Source organism: Anopheles moucheti, chromosome X (assembly GCF_943734755.1).
Source record: "Anopheles moucheti chromosome X, idAnoMoucSN_F20_07, whole genome shotgun sequence".
NCBI lineage: Eukaryota > Metazoa > Arthropoda > Insecta > Diptera > Culicidae > Anopheles > Anopheles moucheti.
The window spans coordinates 10,798,832-10,817,816 of NC_069142.1; the positions used below are offsets into that span (position 1 = coordinate 10,798,832).

General features: G+C 42.4%; 1 protein-coding gene across 1 annotated transcript; it reads left to right on the top strand.

Moving 5' to 3' along the window:
• The first annotated feature begins 1,623 nt into the window (after positions 1–1,623).
• On the top strand, positions 1,624–7,393 carry LOC128306612 (uncharacterized). The gene is made up of 4 exons (XM_053044171.1): positions 1,624–1,646; positions 4,640–6,149; positions 6,229–6,520; positions 6,603–7,393. The coding sequence occupies exons 1-3, from the start codon at positions 1,624–1,626 to the stop codon at positions 6,511–6,513; spliced, it is 1,818 nt and encodes a 605-aa protein (XP_052900131.1). The 3' UTR covers positions 6,514–6,520; positions 6,603–7,393.
• The last annotated feature ends 11,592 nt before the right edge of the window (positions 7,394–18,985 follow it).

An 18,985-nucleotide genomic window follows, 5' to 3' on the forward strand; every position in this document is an offset into this window, starting at 1 on the left:
GCTTCATTACCGCTTAGGCTTCCGTTCCGTTTCACGCGGGCAGCTGGGTGTGGCCGACCGTATCACACGGGGACATTTAGGTTCTTCGATAGCTTTTTACTCTTGCATTGCTCCCGAGCTTATTACACAACGAAGCAATGACGTAAGCGGTTGCGCTGATAGTGGATGGTCCTTGCCATGGTGTAGGGGAATGGAACGTATCGCAATGTCCTTTCTAGGTTAGTTTGTTAGGATCCATCTTATCGATTAAATTCTTTCATATAATTCGTTGCATTGATTATTTCATGCAGTTCATTGTAAAAAGATGTCATAAAAAATATTGGTTTACTGCGAATGTTTTTAGTGTTGTCTTAACGACCCTGCAACGACAGTTGCAAGAGTACAAAAACCGTGACATGAAATCAAGATCAATTTCAATAGAAAGAACTTCAGCACTTATTCTTATACTAATCAGATATACTAATCAGACTGTTGAAACTATCGCAGTTGTGGGGAGGAGGCACTTCCACATTTACTTGCCGGCCATTTACACCGAGGCTGAGGCTCTCGAGGGCCGTAGTTTGGCGACCCCCGGAGTAGAGCAATGAATTAAGCTGCAATTAAAATCGCAAGCTAGTAGGCCACCAACGCATCTTCAGATCTGTCTTCAATACCGTGTTCTTTAAATTGTGCGATGGTTTACTCTTGTTAGTGTTAAGTTGAAGTAAACGGTTGTAAAAAGGCCATGAATTTTTTTTTTAATTTGTGTTTGTATGTGTTTAATAAACACATAAGCTACTAGGCGTCCCCATAGAAAATTGACGTTTCATAGCGTTTTTTTTACTTGAAAAAAGAAGTCAATAAAAGAAATAGCAGAATGGAGCTTAAATGATTCATTAACTTATTATGTCTCAACTCATGAAATTTCAAACGAAAAAATTTTGTTTAAACAAACTTTACAGTGGAGCACCGATTATCCGTGTTGATTGGGACTCGACGGTTGTTGGGTAATCGGTTGACACGGATAATAGGCACATCTTCTTTTTATGGTAAAAATTTGCATGTAATGTACAGTCATTTCCCGAGTTTCGCGACACTCGAGTTACGCGGAATTCGAGATACGCGAATCATATCATTTTGACAATTCCTGTAATTTAGTATGTGGAATTGATTTTTTTTTCATTTGTTTTTTTTTTTCAAATTTTCATATATCATTAATATTTCCACTTTAACCCTTTTTTTGCCATTCAAACTTCAAATTTTCCTAGATACACGTTACGTTCTCTGGTACGCATTATTCGCGTGGGAAGTGACTGTATCAAAGGTAGGGATTAATTTTGTGTTCGGGCGTTATTTAAAAGGGAGTTATTTAAAAAATCTTTGCGTTCAAAAATTTGTAATTTAACTTATTCTAGATTGATGAGATTTGTGATAAATTGTTCAAAGACAAGCTTTTGAAAATATATGTTATAAGCAAACCGCTACTGATACGCACACATTCAAACCCAAAAAAAAACAAACAATAACCGTAACGATACAAGCCCCCCAGCGTTACATAGCGTTACGCATCAGTTTTCATCCCCATATGAAGGTGCGGCTTAAATCCTTGGAGTATTTAGATAAACAGTTGCGCCCAACTCTGCAATGGCGTACGCTTCTACGTGTGGGTATGTGTGCGTCACACCATCGATACAGTATAAGCCCTTTGCACACTTCTGCAAGTTGGTTGCTTCTAGCGTCGTCAAATAATTTTCCAATGCTCACCGTCCAAGGCACGATTGCGTATTACAAAATAAAGCGAAAAAAGAAGAATAAAGGAAGGAAAGATAAGGTCCAGCATAAGCCTTGTTGAGATATGTTAATGGAGCGAAGAAAAAGCATGTAAAATGGATTCGTTTCAAAGATGTTATTTTCAACCGTGTTAACGGCCCTTCAGTATTGGTGTGTATGTGCGATGATAAAACACACTCGCCATTGCTAACTTCATCTTGCAACGCATAATAAAAAAAATGCCATTCCGGTGGAACATTTACGTGGTAAGATGACGTTCTCGCTAGAAATCGCACCTTATCGGTTCTATCCTTCGCGGATAGCGATCGCGATCGGAAAATGTCATCGTGGTTGTACTAAATCGCAAGCGGTGATGAAAAGCGCATACACAGACGGATGAAAAGCTGCACGAAGCCGAAGCTCACCAACACACTCGCACGCTCGCTTGCACATTTTTTGCGTGTGTGGTAACCTGTTTTGCAGCAGTAGCTCGCGCAAATTTCATGCGTATGCGTGTGAGCATATCGTTGTAACATGCACTTACTCGGCTTAAACCGTTGCGGCGTCATTTTAGTCGGTCAGTCTTTGTTGTGCGCGTGTTTAAGTCGGTTGAGTTTGCGGTATCCCGGTTGGTGGTTAAGTTCATTTCTCTTCATATTTCAAACGTTTTGTGAAATAGTTGCAAAGTGTTGTGAAATAGTGTCGCAGAGCGTTGTGTTGTTGCAGCCACACATTTGTTAACACAAAAAGCAGAATATTATGTTTTCTTCATCATTCGAAGAAAATGTACATGAAGTTGCCACCTTCTAGAATTTTGAGTTTAAAATATCTCCGGTAGTTTGGGTTTCCTTTCCGCAATGTTTCGAACCTCGACCGGCATTCGATCGGGCGTGGTTTTGGATTTGTAGATAGCCTTTTGTCTTAGCTCCATTCAGAATTTGGGGGGCTCCAGCCCCATTCAGAATTTAAGAAGAGGGCCAAACTGTTTGTTGAAATATCAGTTTAATACTTCAAAAATATTTCCACTTTAACACTTTTTTTTGCCATTCATCTTGGTCTCTCACTCTAACACACAATCCAACGTTGGTGTTCAACGCGATCCTCCTCGGTCGCGATCATACGTTGTAAAACTGCAACCGGCCGCACCGTTCATCTTTTACGATGCTGCGACGCCCGAACCCCAAATTTTACGACTTTTACGTTCCGTTTTGCGTTTTCGACCGAAGCCGGTTCTAAAGTGTTTAGACAGGATGGAACGGGTCGGTATCGTCGTTGCGTTCTCCGCCTATCTCCAAAACGGTGGGGCTTCAACAATCGGACTCTTTGTTCTAGTCGGTTTTTGTTGTTGTTGGTGTTAGCTACGCGGTCTTGGCCTGGTGCAGGGGTGCCCCAAACCGCTCAGGCCTTCTCAATCTAGTCATCACTCCAACTCAATTTCTGCCTACCAAAGCATCCCCTGTCCAAGTGAACGTCCTATATGTCGTACTCACACAGGAATGACAAAATATCAATGTGAAAGTTAGGTCGGGATGCTCCGAGCCAAGCAGGGAGCCACAAACCACCGTAAGCGAAGGTGATCGCAGATTTTATTGCACGTTGCATTGCACATCCAATCCATCTCCAAGTAACCCGCGGTCATTCCCGTTCGAGTTCCGATCTCTGTCCGTATGCAAAATACTTTTCCTCTGTGAGTGAGCCTAACAACGGCTTACACTAACACGCACGCATCGATTTACAGTGTAGGTCGTGCGAAGGGTGGAGCATCATTTGTATAGCGATTTCCCGTTCGTCTGTGGGTGTATCGCTGGTGGCGTTATATTATAAGTATGGGTGTACAAGAACGTTTTATTTTTCTTCTTCTTGTATTTGTGTTTTCCTTCCTAAAGATATCCGTTGAAGCCTCTTCAGAGTTTAAAAATTTCAAAACGAGCTGCTCAAATTTGCTAGCCGTCCAGAGCTTGGTCAAAAATACTAAAAATTATAAGGTAAAGTATAAGTTTTCAAACTTCCTATGGAACTCACTCTGCTACATTAACTGTTTCTTATTTTTTTAGCATCAATATTTGCACACCTTACGCTGCTCATTTTCAACATAAAAGTTAATTCTGATAAATTCTGATAAACCTCCAAGCACAGGTAACAGCTTTATTATTGTTAAGATACTCGGAAAATCGGAAGAAGACTTCAATTTTATGAATAGTTGCGTGTTGTATTGCTAGTAATCATGAAGTTCATGAACGGATATCATTCCTTGTACACCTCGTTACGTTAAGAATCTTACGGACGAACGTTGAAGGTTAACGAACCCAATGTAATGAAGTCATGCAGAAGTCGCAAACTTAGTCAAAAGAAACAAGCAAAGAAGCTAACAATATTTCAATCTGAAACTTGCGTCTGAACAAGGTTTGCCGAGCTCTCGATCTGTTAATTTTGTTCAATGTGAGAACGCTCTTATAGATCCTGGGTCCCCGAGCTAAGTCTTGACTTTCTCCAGTAAGCGAGCTAAGCAAACGCATTTTGGAGTGATTACGAAGGGTTTCCTTGAGGACAGTTAAAATCTGATGTCATCGGTCCATTTGTATCAGGTCCTAGGAAAACAGACGGGCAACTACTATGAATCGTCTTACCGAAGTGAAGACGTTTAAGACGGTTAGGCATTTCGGATGCGTTAAATGGAGCTGATCAGGCATCTATGTCTTCTTCCATCTAGCGAAAGATCAAATTATCAAACAAACCATCAAATACAATCACGTCCAGGCAAACTTTCTTATATACGATGAAGATTTCCAATCACTTAGCTACTACGGGACCAGCTTCAGTCCACACGATTGACGATAAATCGATACATTAACAGCAAACAAACTGAATGTTATTCTTTCTTTCATTTTAGCTGCATCATGGCGCATATTCTGGATCTACCTAACGAAATACTGATCAAAGTGGCATCCCTGCTGAATTTGGACGATCTTAAATCACTTAGCTTGGCTTGCCAACGTTTAAGTGAGATTGCGATTTCCTATGTCATGGTAAAGAAAAGTGTGCTATGGCTCAACAGAGTGGATGAGATTCCTGCACAGTTTGGCAATAAGATATCCAGCAAGCGGTATATTCCGGTCGAGACACTGAAGACGAGCAGACGTAGCTATTATGCGATCGGGATTGTTTTGCCGGTGATACTGTCGAAATACGAGTTGACAATGATTCAGTTGCGGCTGAACGCGCTGCTGCTGGAAAAGGCGGCGGTGCGTGATCTGCATATTACCGACAGCCACAGCCTGCAGATGGTTACACTTTGGGAACATTTTCCCATACTGTTCCAAACGCTCGATAGCATCACGGTGACAGTGCACGAGTCGCACATTCGGAAGCACGCGGAAGTGGTCTGGGAATTGCCAAACCTGCGCCGAATCACCTGGAACGAGCTGAGCTATAACAGCGCAATGCGGCGCGACCAGCGCATATGCATCAACTTGTACGCGCCGAAGCTACAGGAGGCTATATTTGTTACGCCCAAAGACTTGTACATGCATAATAATAACTTTAGCAGCATGCTGGTGGTGAAAACGGTCGGCAATCTGCGGGAGCTGAAATGCGTGGTCGGCTACCAAGTGATCGATATGCTGAGCAACAATCGGCTGCCCGCACTGCAGCGCCTGTCCATGTTTACGTGGGCGGAAAAGAACGATGTTATCTGGGACATCATTGCGAGCAACACACCGGAATTGCAGTTTCTGGAAGTAAAGCGGGACCCAACGATGCCGTCGGCAGATATGGCGTTTTGCCCGTTTCTGGTGTACTGTTCCATGCTCACCGAGCTCCACCTGGAAAGCATGAACGTCACGGATATATTCGATAAATCCTACCTGTGGCACGGAATCAAAACGCTCCACCTGCACGATTGCTTGGTGTACCCGAAGGCGAACAAAACGCCGGTTACCCTATCCAGCGTAACCACACTCTGCATAAGCCTGTACTTTGTCCAGGACGGTAGATTGGTGCTCAATCTACCATCGGTGGAAACACTGTCGATTTCCAAAGCGAGCGAAGAGCTGGACATTTTGGAAATGCCAAAGCTCAAAACATTGCACATGCGCATACGCTTCAATCACCAGTTCACGTTCATGAGGGACCGGATGCCCGATTTGCGCGACGTAATATTGGACACGCCCGTGTCGTTCCTGCCGGGGACGGAGCAGGCTTACCATATGATGTTGAACCCAGCAAACAAGCTGATCAACTTGACGGTTGTCTGTCGCAGCGGGCGCGCCATCAATAATCTGCTCGCAAACGTTAACCGGGAGCAGCCGGCGCTCAAGACGCTGAACATCATCGGATCCGGTGTAATGTCGAAAATCAATAAAAACACCTTTCGTACCCTGCTGAAGTTGGTCCATCTGGAGGTAAGTATTGCACCTACACGCAATGCGTCGATACTAATGCTATATCGTTTCGGGTTTTTCGTTTGTTTGTTCGTTTTAGAGCCTGCTGATAACAAACGTTCAAGTGTCCGGTTCGCTACCGCATCCGATTCCATTGCCTCCGCAACTGCACCAATTGAGAATTCGTTCACTCTGCCTGCCTATGAAGTCGCGCTTTATAACGATGAGACGCACCCAGCGTCGACTGGGCACCATCGCGGAGCGTAGAGTGCTTCATCATAAATTTTTCGCTGTGAATAGCTTCCAGATTCCGCAATATTTCGACATACAGGGTGGAATCGAGGTGTGTTTGGACCAGCTGATTGATATGTACTTCAGCCCGTAAGCAAAAGGTAGGATGGGCTAAGGCAATCTACCGGGAAACCCCTTTAATAAGAGTAGTTTTCTTTTTTTGTTTTGTTGATGCTGTTCTAGGTCGAATGAGTAGTCCAGTTGGGAGAAAGATATATTGGCGAAATATCAGCAGTGAAGAGAAGGATTTCATTACTATCATAATCATGATGATGATTATTATTATTATAAATTATAAACATCTTAGGAACGACATGTAAGGAAAAGAGTTTGACGATAGTTCTCAAAGATGGGAACACTTGAAAGTCTGAAGTGCTGCTCTTAAAATCTGGCCATCCTGGTCATGGCATCACGCAAAACGTTTTGAAGGAGCGTAAAAAGGAAAGGAAGATAGGAGGGCGAAAGCATCGAGGCTATACGAGAGCAGGCAGGCGATAAAGTATATGACGTTGATAGATGCCTAATATTTGATATTGAACTATAATATTGAAATTATTGAACTATACCACGCGCTTACATACATACTTGGATCTCTAAAACGTATACGGCTTTGAACATCGAATTTGTATCGAATCTCTATACCAAATCTATCGTTTGCTGTGAATCAGTAATACCATTTAATAGAAACGCGTAATAGAAACGGAAGAAAAGGTTGTTATACAGTTGGCCAACTACTGTTGTGATCAACTCGCTCATTTTAGTGAGCTGAGCTGAGCGAAAAGCTCAACTGACTGAGGCGATAAAAGATCTGACTGAGCGCTTAACTCACTGTTGTAAGGTAGTGTCTTGATCTACTCCAATTTGATTAAATCTCGTCCGAGTTTCTAGAGTTCTTCTAGAGAGCTGCTGGATAACTAAGGTGAAATATGGAATGGTTCAAAGAAGAAGTAGAAGGAGCTGCGCATATCACGGAAAGAGGCTATAATGAGCTTAAGGTGATGATCAATAGACTAGCACTTGGAGTTGAAACGTTGTAGTTGAAGAGCCTGTAGCAGAACGCATGGAAGACTCATATAAAAAACAAACCATCATATTGCTTAGAATATGCAATTAAAAACAATAATATTGCAAGAACTTTGATAAAGCAGTCCATGGTGTTACGGATGTTTGGGAAATTGTATCTGCAGCAGAGGATAAAAGAGATCTTCCATCAAACGAACAGGTGATGGCATCTTAGAACCATTAAAGTAAGAAGCATTTTACCATTTACAACCATACGATATAACTTTTAAATCTTTTAAAATATTGCAAACATTTAGCAATGCTATTTTTCTTTCCTGATCAACTAATATTAAACGCATATTCTATGCATATTCTATGCATTTTGTAGAATTAAGACGTTTCACAACGAAACAAAAAAAAAGAAAGGATTTATTCTGTTCCATTTTAAGATAATAACAGCCAACGAAGCGATAAACCCGGTTCCTTTTCTTTCGAAAGTATACAATTGTGCTATTAGCGAGAATAACAAACATGCGAACGGCTAGGACTATATAAAGCTACGGTTCCAAATTAAATTTATACAGTCGATTGCCTGTGTAGAATGGCATATCGTGCCTGTTTGAAGGGTTTGTGGCTATAAAACTGCAACATCCAGGTGACGATAATGCTAGCGACCGGCGGGCGTTTAGGTTGCAGGCTAATAAGGATGATGCCATCCATCTGATGGCATTGCGGACCATCCAGTCTGCTGCCCGCACCTCCAAAAAGCCATCCTGTATGAGTTCATTAAATTCCTGCTAGCACTATCAACCCGAACCACACCTTTTGGGCCGAGACCGTTTGTTAGGGGTTTTACGATTATTGGCACCAGGCAGCTAGCTAGGTGGGTGACCCTATCATCGGTCATTACGTGCGTCTTCCACCGAGCAGCGGTAGATTGGACCGAAACCCGCTCGTCATTCCCGAAGCAAGAAGCAAGAAGCATTGCATTTTGTCTTACCAGTTTGTCCATTCCACGGGCTTCTTTATGCGAAATGCAAATGTTTGTACTTGCAGCGCGGAACAATCGGCGCAGGGCGGTTTGATAAACATAAACCACACACCCTTATTACTATTTGGTCGGGTAGGCAAATGAAAAAAAAAGGATTATATTATTTGTAGGGATAGTAATTGACACAAATTGCCCGGAGATGCGGCCCGGCTTTTTCACTGTTCGGAGGAAGGAATTGTTGCCGAAACTAGTGTGAATTGTGCTTGCGTTTATGCTACCAATACATTTGCATTTAAAGCAAACCAATCAACTTTAATTTCCAACAACCAAGCGGCCATAAGAACAAATCAATTTTAGAGTAACTTTTAATTAATAACAACACAAAAAAAAAGAAAGGTTCCGGGTATAAATGCAAAATACGTAGTTTAAGTTACAACCCCCAAACAGCAACATGCTTCTTGTGCTTCACTCAGCTATATTATGAGCGTTAGATTGTATTAATTTGCGAATCGATTTTTTGAAATGCTTCTGCTTTTTTATGAAAACTAATAAAACTTTTACCCACGTGTAAATTACCGTCTTGCTGTTTGTTGCTTGCTGTTTGTTCAGTTAATTTAACACCAAAATAAACGGATCATCATCATTTAGGGGTGTTGCACCACCGCCACACAAACGCACCGTTCCCACCCGTCCGGCAAAGCGCAATGCAAACAGCATAAACCCGATATTAGTTGTAGACCCGGGGCAGAAATAAAAAAGGGAGTGTCAACAGCAGCGAATGTGTCTGTGTGTACGTCATTTCCCGTGGTGCCCCGGGGACCGGAAGGTGGTGACGGATAGCATTTAAATGCCAAACAAGCTATTATTAAAGGCCACAACGTTGGTCCAGAAGGTTGGCGCACCTATGTGTGTTATTTTTTTTTTTTGCTCTCCTCTATCTAGCAGATAGAACCTGGTGGAAGGCGCTGATCCCACCAGGATCACGCGCTTGAGCCGTGTTTGATTGTGAGGCCAGAATTCAACGCCAAAGTGGGCGTGTATGCGCGCGTGTGTGTGTGTGGTGATTGGTAACGGAAGGTAAATATTTTCCCATCGAATTCTGCCGTGGTGGAAAAAACAGGATGGTTTGCGAGAAGGCACACCACTAATTCGACACACCTTTTATTTTTTTTTTGCGAAGGTAGAACCGGGCAGCAAACATATACACGCAGAGACATTAACATACGCACGTACGAAATCGTGTCAATTTATATTGTTCGTTTGGCAAAAGGTTACCGTCTGATCAAAATGGTTTTGTAACCTGTTTTTCTTTTTCTTCTAGTTGTTGTAATCGAGCTTAACATTGCGCTCCGAAAAAATAAATGGTAATCGTTTAATTACTTTAATCATTTTTGTTCCCAGTTGAAGTAAGAGTGTGGTGCTTGCTTATAAGCATTATTTAAGATACGAAAAATCTTATTCATAATAAGCCTATAGCAACTTTTATAGCAAGAAATACATTGCGAAAGAAAAACAAGAGCGTAGGGAAGCTTTCTTAGGTTTTACCTAAATAATGTATTCCAGTATAGTTGTACTATTGTATAGTTAACACTTATTTAAATCTAGAACTCAAAAACCAAACTTAATGTATGTTGCGCAAGATCATTTAAAATTGTGTAAGCAGGACTAGTTCACCATATATCTGGATATTTTATTACACATTTGGAGCCTCTAACATAAGAATTCTCAGAATACCTTAAGTCCTAATCCTCAAATCTTAAAAATTGGATTCTATATTCGTTGTGGTTCTCTACGCCTCCTACCGGACGGGTCGCTAACGAGCTGCTTCCTGTTAAGCCAAAAGTCAGGCATCTACATTATATAACCTTCTAACCCTTCCAGTCTTTTACACCATTAGGATGCCAGAATCACAACGCTAGCGAAGGCTATCCGCGACTCGGACATGGCAACTTCGCGATTCATCTTCTAAAAGTTGAATATAGTTACCCGAGTATCGATCAAAAGACGTAAAATCTCAAATTGGAGGATAACGAGATAGCTTCACAGCTTCATGTTGGCATAGCCAGTAAACTTACGCAGGGGTGACGTACAGATAGGTGATCGCACCTTTGAAGTCGTCCAACATTTCTTTTATCTTGGGTGAATAAACAGCACTGAAAACTGCATTTATGAGCCGCTTCTGTGACAAACTCAAAGAGCTGTACAACGAGCTCACTCAACAGCGAATTTGACTCGTCAGGTTACGGTGGGTTGGTCACGTCATGAGAATGACATATGGCGGGTTAGGTTCTTTAAAGTCGTCTGAGGCATGATAATGATGGTAGCAGGGCAAGACCACGACCTGATAAGTGGAGCTAAACACCTGAGGGTTGGCCGAGGGTTGGTATCGAAGTAAAGCGACCTGTTTTGTAAGTTTTGTGTATAGCACACTTTATTATTGCAAAACTAGCTAACATAAGCTATATCACTGACACCATTTCCAGTTTGCTAACCATCGCCAATCAATTGCATTTGTATGCGTTATATTCGAAAGGGATACTCCGTGGGGAATCATAAACCACAAACAATACCCTTCGATTGCCTACATTTAGGCGCTTTTGAATTGAAACACCATTTCAGAACCAATCAAAATACGTTTTCTGCATAAGCTGCCACTGCTATATACCTGCGTAACATTAAGCAGGCAATGACATTTTTGCGCAATAACCTAGTAGGGCACAAGAAATTACTCGATTACCGACATTTTGACATTTTGTATAACCGGTAAAACGGGCAACCGATGGGATGTACGTGTACGTGTGTGTATTGATACCCCAACAAGGGTGCGGCAAATGGCGCCGGTGTGCTATGGTTTCCGGAAATAAGGGTGCGCCATCATTCCAGTGGTGGAGAAAAGGGGGGAAGGGGAGAGAGGAGGGCTATGATAGGGAAGTAACGGTTGGGGATATCTTTTGAAGCGCTAGTCCGTTTCCTGCCATACACACACATTTAAGGAGGGTGGTTGCAAAAGAAAACTGTGAAACTATTTCCCAACCCCTGGTTTTACGTGGTCGGACCGGTTTTAGGTTGGAGTTGTTCCTCTATCCGAGGCCTGGTCAACCAGGAGCCACACCGTAACGGCTCGTGGTCTATGCGTTACGCGGGGCAGCATAAAAAAAAAACACGATGACTGTCCAAACCCTTTCCAATCGCGTAAACTAACCTCGAAATCGTGCGAAATCTAACCTCACCCATCTTGCAGAGTGTGCTTGGATGGGGCTGCAAGACATTCCAGGGTCTGGCCGTTTGGCCGTTAGTTGTTTCGCAGTGAAACGGAACGCTACTGTAAGAATAGGTGCTGGGCAAAGTGCTTGCAATACCCGGGCGCAAGGGTTTAGACGGCGAAGATGGGGGTTTGCAAGTTTTACCTTTCTGCCCCCGGCGTAATGATCATTACGGGGCGAATGGGAAACCGCGGTTTCGTGAAGCTAAACTATCCTCGCCTCGATTGCGTGCTAGATAGTTAGATAGTAGACTCACACAACCATCGAAAGAGGTGGGACTAGAACAGCGAACAGAAGGACGCCGTTGCGAACGAGGGGATGGCCAGGAGAAGCAATTCCGTCACCCAACCCGCGGATTATCGCTACTGACGGGCCGGGGCAGGCTTTATCGTGATGGACGTCACCGGTACACCCGGTGAATCGACAGCTTTCCTCCCGGACGAAGGTCAGCTCAAGGTGGTGGAAGATGGCTGGTAGATGCGCCATTTTCCCTCCACATGGCAAGATGGCAGAGGGTAGGTAAGGGTGCCGATGGGGCACACAAAAGGAGCGAGAAAACACTCGCCGCCACTGACACTGTGCTCGAGGTTCGTTAATGTCGCTCGAATGGGATCGTTAAGTGAGTCCTCACTGGGAGAAGCAGAATACAAACCAGGGCAACACACAACAAGAAGCCAGTCTATTACTTTTTATTGGCGAATGGCAACCACCAACAAGGCGCGGGATAAGGGTTCAAGTGCGGGTCCAACAGGAATGAACGGCAACTTTTCCACTGCACCGAGGATCGCATTCGTTTCGACCGCGTTTTATTTTTCGTTTTGCCACAAAAGCCATCTAAAACAGGCGGAAATGTGAAACTGTCCCTGTTTGACGCCAACCTAACTCATCTACTAAATGGAAACAACATTACAGATCTCTTCTGCACCATAAAAAGTGGAGCTAATGATAGGTAATAGATTAAATAACGGGGGAGTAACAAAGAAAACAAACAAAAATAACTATGAACCGGCATAAAACTGTCCTAACCAGCGTTCGATTCAGCAAGACGTACAGTGCTCTGGGTTGCTCTGGAGCTGCATTGTGTACGGTGTGGTGCATACATTTAGGCGCATTTCTCACTACAGTCCGTAACATAGTTATACCACACTTGGATTTTTTTTGAGAGAGAACAAAATTTAAATTGAAGAGTTCAAGTGATAGATTATAATGATGTTGTACTAACTTGTAAAACTATGCACTACAAGTTTTTATAAGCTTTTTTACACAATTATACAGTACATTTTTTACATTTTATCCCTTTCTTTCTCATTTTAATATGTATGGAATTTTGATGATTAATCTTTTAGTTTATTGATTTGATATTTGACACACAATAATCCAACACCTATGCAGTCCAGATATTAAAGGACTTAAGCCACTGTACTTTATCGATAGTTGATAAAAACGACCCAAAATAAATAAAGTATAGTACATGCATTTTGGAGCACGGCTGTACTAAAAGTATCCAAAACGTGCCAGTTAAAAATTTATAGTTAACACATAGTGAAAATTTTATTAGCTGGGTAGACAAGGGTGTGTGCAAATTGAAAAGGATTGTCATAACGTAGGATGCACCCGACCCGATAACACGCAATAAAAAAGAGCTTAAACCACAACTATTAACGAACGGAGCGAGTGAAGGAGTATACGGACGACAAGCTTCACGACCCTTACAATCGCATGACAAGAGACCAAACGTTTATAAAAAAATGCTTAAACACGTTTCGACAATAATCGAAACACTTTAAAATCATTTGTAATATTCAATTGATTTTAAAATTATTATCCATTCATTATGATAACAACGACGATTATTCGAAGGGTGGTTTATTACATGGTGCAGTTGGATATAATTCGAAAAAAAATTGTAATAGTGTTCATATGTATAGAAAACTCATTATTTGTATTTTTTATTACTGTGTAAAACTACTGCATATCTATCAATTCAACTTTTTTCTATTATACTAAAGAAACTAAAGTTATGTTACTGATTGTTTCCGTGAGAAACCCGAAAATTATCTTTTAGGTCTTTTTTTGTTAATGTTTCTCAAATGTATAAGACAAACTTGGGTACTTGCTTAACTATCAGGTGATAAATCGTTGATTTGATTTAATTCAATCTAATGATTTAAGTAAAATATGCATAAATAAATCATAAATATAAAACTAAATAAATGAATTTCGTCCTAAAACGATGAAACAGCATGTTGAATTGTGCACCACTAGAATTGGATTAAAATTGCTTTTCGTTTTCATGGTTTCAAACCCAGCACGGAAAGAAAGCAAAAGAAAATTGCTTTCAATTATTGTACGGTTGTTTGTCTGCGTACAGCAGTAGCGCTCCTTGGGTTGTCTTGGAAATTTTACGTGCACTGCGTAATTTAATTCGATTTGCGCCATTAGACAATTTATTTTCCAACTCAACTTATTAATGATCTATATAAAACTATAAACGGTACAGCCACCCATTGCAACATCCGTACAGAACTTCCCTTTTTGCTACGGAAATAGCGCTGATGATTGGTGAAAGCAATCAATTGATTGACCATGTCGCTATTTTCTAGTATCGAGTACGAAGCCGATTAATACCGTATTCACATTAGCGTATTGTCCGTTAAACCCCATCTCGTATGGCATGTCCCTGCGGTTGGTCGTTCAGGACGCTTCAGGAACATTTTTTACCCACCAACCGCTTGCTATACGGAGGTGCCACATAAAAATGTCCTACGCGTTCCGTCCCGTCAACTGGATGGCGCAAACGGCCATATAACAACGGCAGATGAAGATTGTACACGTTTAGTGCAATGATCTCGTTTGAGGCGTGCTAGACGAAACCGAACACCCGCTCTGTGTGTTGCATGATTAATGAGCCCTCGATCAACCGGTGTAGTAAAGATTGATATCCTACCCATTCCTTACCCTGGCTGGGTGGCACTAGTTAGTTGCTTTCTTTGCTTGGCCCCTTTTCCTTTCAATCGCTTCATACGAACACTTATATTATAATGGCGAACCGGGTAATACGATATTGGTTATTAACTAAAGCAGCGTTTCCGTTTTACGACCACTCTTTAAATTGCTAAATTATAGTCTTCATTTTATACGCCATAATCGCAGTGGCTCCATAGAAAATGTATAAACCACCAGGCGTCTCCATCACATTTTCAAATTAATCACGTGTTCGATTGGTAAATTAACAAAAAAAATTTTAATTGAATTTAAATCAAATTCAGCAAATAGATTTCATCGGAATACACTAAATTTGAACAGTATTTATTGTTTGTATTCGTCATTACGAAAAATGATAGCAATTAAAAATAAATAAAAGAAACAAATAAAGCCGTATACGTAGCGAGTTGAAAAATTTAATCAAATCCCAAATATCAACAACAAGGCCATAAAAAGAATGAAGTCATGCTTAATGCTTCCCCTACCTCATTGGCCAAATGTCGCCTCAAAGAAACGCATCACACACACACACACACGAATTTACAGCGAAGAAAGGAAAAAAAACACCAATAAGATCCTCGGAGTGTGCACGTTTCACCTTTTTCCTTTAACGAATCCTTTTCCACCTTGCAGCCGGTGGAAAACTATTCCAATGGCGAGCGCTTTCCCAGCCTAGCCTTTTCGCAAACATTCTGTTTTCTTTTATTATTCCCTTGTAGTAAACGCTTGTAAATGTTACAACATTGTTTGTCGGCAATGGTAAGGTGATAATAAGAAGCGAAGCGAAGCGGATGGGGTGAGTGTGAGAGGGGGGAGGGGAGGGGAAGGGTTGGGTTGCGAGGAAACAGGAAAGAGACGCCGGAACCCCGGCGAGCGGAATATATTCGAGATAATTGGAGAGGCTCTTCCCTACCGAGCATGTCCACCCGGCTTCACCTCCCCCCCCTCCCCATTCCCCCCTCTCCCCCGTTACCGGTGGACACATAAGCACATCCCCGGCGGATAATGAGCGGCGCCATCGATACGACACATAAACTGTCAAGTGTAAACGGGCTCAACGCGCTCGACCAATCTAGGACACATGATGAATGACATATACCAAATAACGAAAAGAAAAATAATAAAGAAGTAAAATGGAAGAAAGCAGACAGGGGAAGGACAGGAGCGGGGGAGCGAGCAGGAGGGGAAAACCAGCGCCAGCAAACAATACAGACACAACCGACGACTTGTCCAAATTCTTTTTGACATCATTGCTTGATCGTTTCTCCCCTCCTCCCTAATAAACCTCGCCTCATCCGCCCGCCCTTTTCCGTCTAAAGCAACAACCCAACGGAAAGAAAAAGAAACCCGCAATCTGTCAAAAGTTTGCTCTGGTGTTCGGCTTTTGCCTGTGGTTTGGTTTTGGCTTTTTGTAGCTGTTGTTGTTGTTGTTTTGCACTTTTAGTGTTATTTGCTGTGAAGCGTTTCCTCGTTTGACACTTGTTTGAGGATGTGTCGCCACTCTGCCCAACGTCACGGGACACCGCGTATCCGGTACGAACGGAGAGGGAACGGAAAGGGGTGGCTGTAGGGAGAGGAAAAACCCAACAGAGGAAGCGAGCAATATGAAAGGCCATTAGATGCTTCCGTTTCCACGTCCCCCCCCTTTTTTGCCTTTCCTGATCGCACCGATGGTTTCGCATCACCGCCATTTTGTGGGTAATGGAAGTGTATTAGGGAAAACGTAGATTTTCAGGAACTCTCTCTCTCTCTCTCTTTCGCTCTCGCTCTCTTTCACGCTGGCTGATGTAATACACGGCACACAACGAAGGAAGGACACAATTTCCATCATTTAAACCGGACGCTGCGGAGCTTACACTTTTCCTTCGAACCCCTCAGAGGGGGAGACGGTTGTTTGTTAGCCCTTTAGCGGGTCGATCCTCCTACTCCTTACACCTGCCTTCCCATCCGCTCTTCCTCTTACAGTGTAAAGCGGAAATTGTCCGAATGACAACAACTTCGTATCGAGCGCGTGTACGCCTTCTTTATCACGCGTTTAAGGTTTATAATAATCGCAAACCGGAAGAGTGCGAGTGCAGGATGCGGAAGCTGTTAGCTGTGACAAAGGCGACGATTGGTCGGTGTTAAGGTTTGGGAATTGGGACGGCGCGGGGTTGGGAGAGGTGGGAGAAAAACGAGGTGAAATCTCACACGGCAAGCAGGTGACCATCCGTGTCATCAACCATGCGGTGGAGTCAACCCTTTTCCAAAACAAATCGGTGGATGACATTTATATTCCAGTGCCTTATCACCTTTTCCTGGCAGTCTGTGCCGGATGCGGTGTAACCAGGTGCTTCCGATTGAATTGTTGCGAGTTTTCTTGCCAGTCCTAGCAGGACCGTTCGAGTTAAAATTGGACGAGAATTGTGTCAGTCAATTGTCGATTGTAAAATCTCAAAAATTTTCGAATCCTGAAGGGGACAAGAATGATTAAGATTCATGAATGAGTCCTCATAGAACGTTAAGTTTAACACGTTAATTCTTAATTATGCAAACTATAAATATATTTAAACAGCTACAGAGATATATATTATATTTATATATTATTTACCTCTACTTCAACTACCACTCAATCTGACGGGTTCCGCCGTATTAAAGTCGTACAAGGCATTTCCTACTTGCAATCCTGACGATTCATGAAACTGAGGGTCTACTCTTTGATTTGAAGATTCGGGAATCTTTGAGGATCAATGCATGCTAAAGATGCATGCGAATGACTCTTCCCACAAGATTCATTCAGCACAACACTAGTCAGGATGTCAACTTGACAGGAGCAACCTACAACGCTGACCAGCTCCAGTGGAATTCTCGTTAAAAACAATGATATAGTACACCACTCGCAATATTTGACCTCGTTTCTATCCAACCCCAGCGCTCTAAAATGCCCATTCGGTATTCCTGTACCACATACGCTCGAAATGCCAAACACTGCTAGCACACGGACATTCGGACATTTGGAGAAATAGCCCAAACCGAAGCGTCACCGTGCTAAATCCGGCCAACTATTATGGTCGGGTCGGGGTCTGTCCGAACATTTCCGCAACGTCCAGCCGAACAAGAATTTGTGTCGTCCAGTAGCACGTACCCATATTCACACTGCGAATATCATCTGCAAACTATAAGCGAACTCGTTTGGGGATGAAATATGTGAGTACAAAACCAGTGAAATTCCGTGATGTGATCGACATTCGCCCAGTGTCCCATTCCCATGTGGTTACAGTCGCTGTCAAACATGTCGCATAATAAAACCTGTATCTAATGGAACATTTCGCTGGTATACGGTCGTCGATAATTAGTCGCACATGTCAAAACTCCACAGGTATCCACTCTTTCTCGCTCTCACTCAATTTCTATCTCTCTCACACATTCTCCCCTTCTGCTGAGTGACTACAGATCAGCTGTTCCGGAAGCACAAGAAAATTCCCATCATCCCCCCTTTACCCTTTATAACACCCTCGTTTGCATTACCGCAGTACCATGATTACTACAATTACTTACAAGATGTTTCGGGAAATTATAACCAAAAAAATAAAGGAACAAGTCTGCGCACACACACACACACGGGCGCGCACATTACTACTTGTTCCACCGAAATGCCCATCATTCAACCCCTCGATTGCTTTTGTCCCCCTCTTTCATTGTGGTGCCGATGACGATGCTGTATGATGTGTACACACCCCTAACCCCTGCGTGGGTGTACCGGGGCACGAACTAAACAAAGCGAAAGACAGCTGGTTGAAGCGGCCCCCGGGATCGTGTGTATGGGTGCGTCGGAGGGCAGAAGGATGACTCAACCGTATCGACCGGAGAAAAAAAAACAGCAACAACAAGAGTGTAGGAGAAGACTCATCCACATGCAGCACTGCACTATGGGTGGGTAGCGTAAACGTTGTCGACCATTTAATATTGATTAGTTAACCTTTAATAAAGTAGCTACATTTATTTATTTATTTGTTTTTATTACTTCCTTTATCATTTCTTTACTTTTTCATTCATGTATTGATTTAGGGAAAAGTTATGGCTCTAATACAGACAATCCCCGAGATGCGCTATTATAGCGGACCGCTATAACCCAAAACAGATCCGCGTATGTCAAATCTCAGAGTAAAATCGTTTATATTATACGTTTATACGGTTTTTTTTCAGTGAACTTCTTTATTTTTTGCAATATTTTTAGCATTATAGAAAGAAAACATTACCAAAAATTAATTATTTCTATCTATTTCTCTAACTAACTATCTATTAACTCAGCTGTCCATAAGGAACCGTGTAATACCGGGAAATAT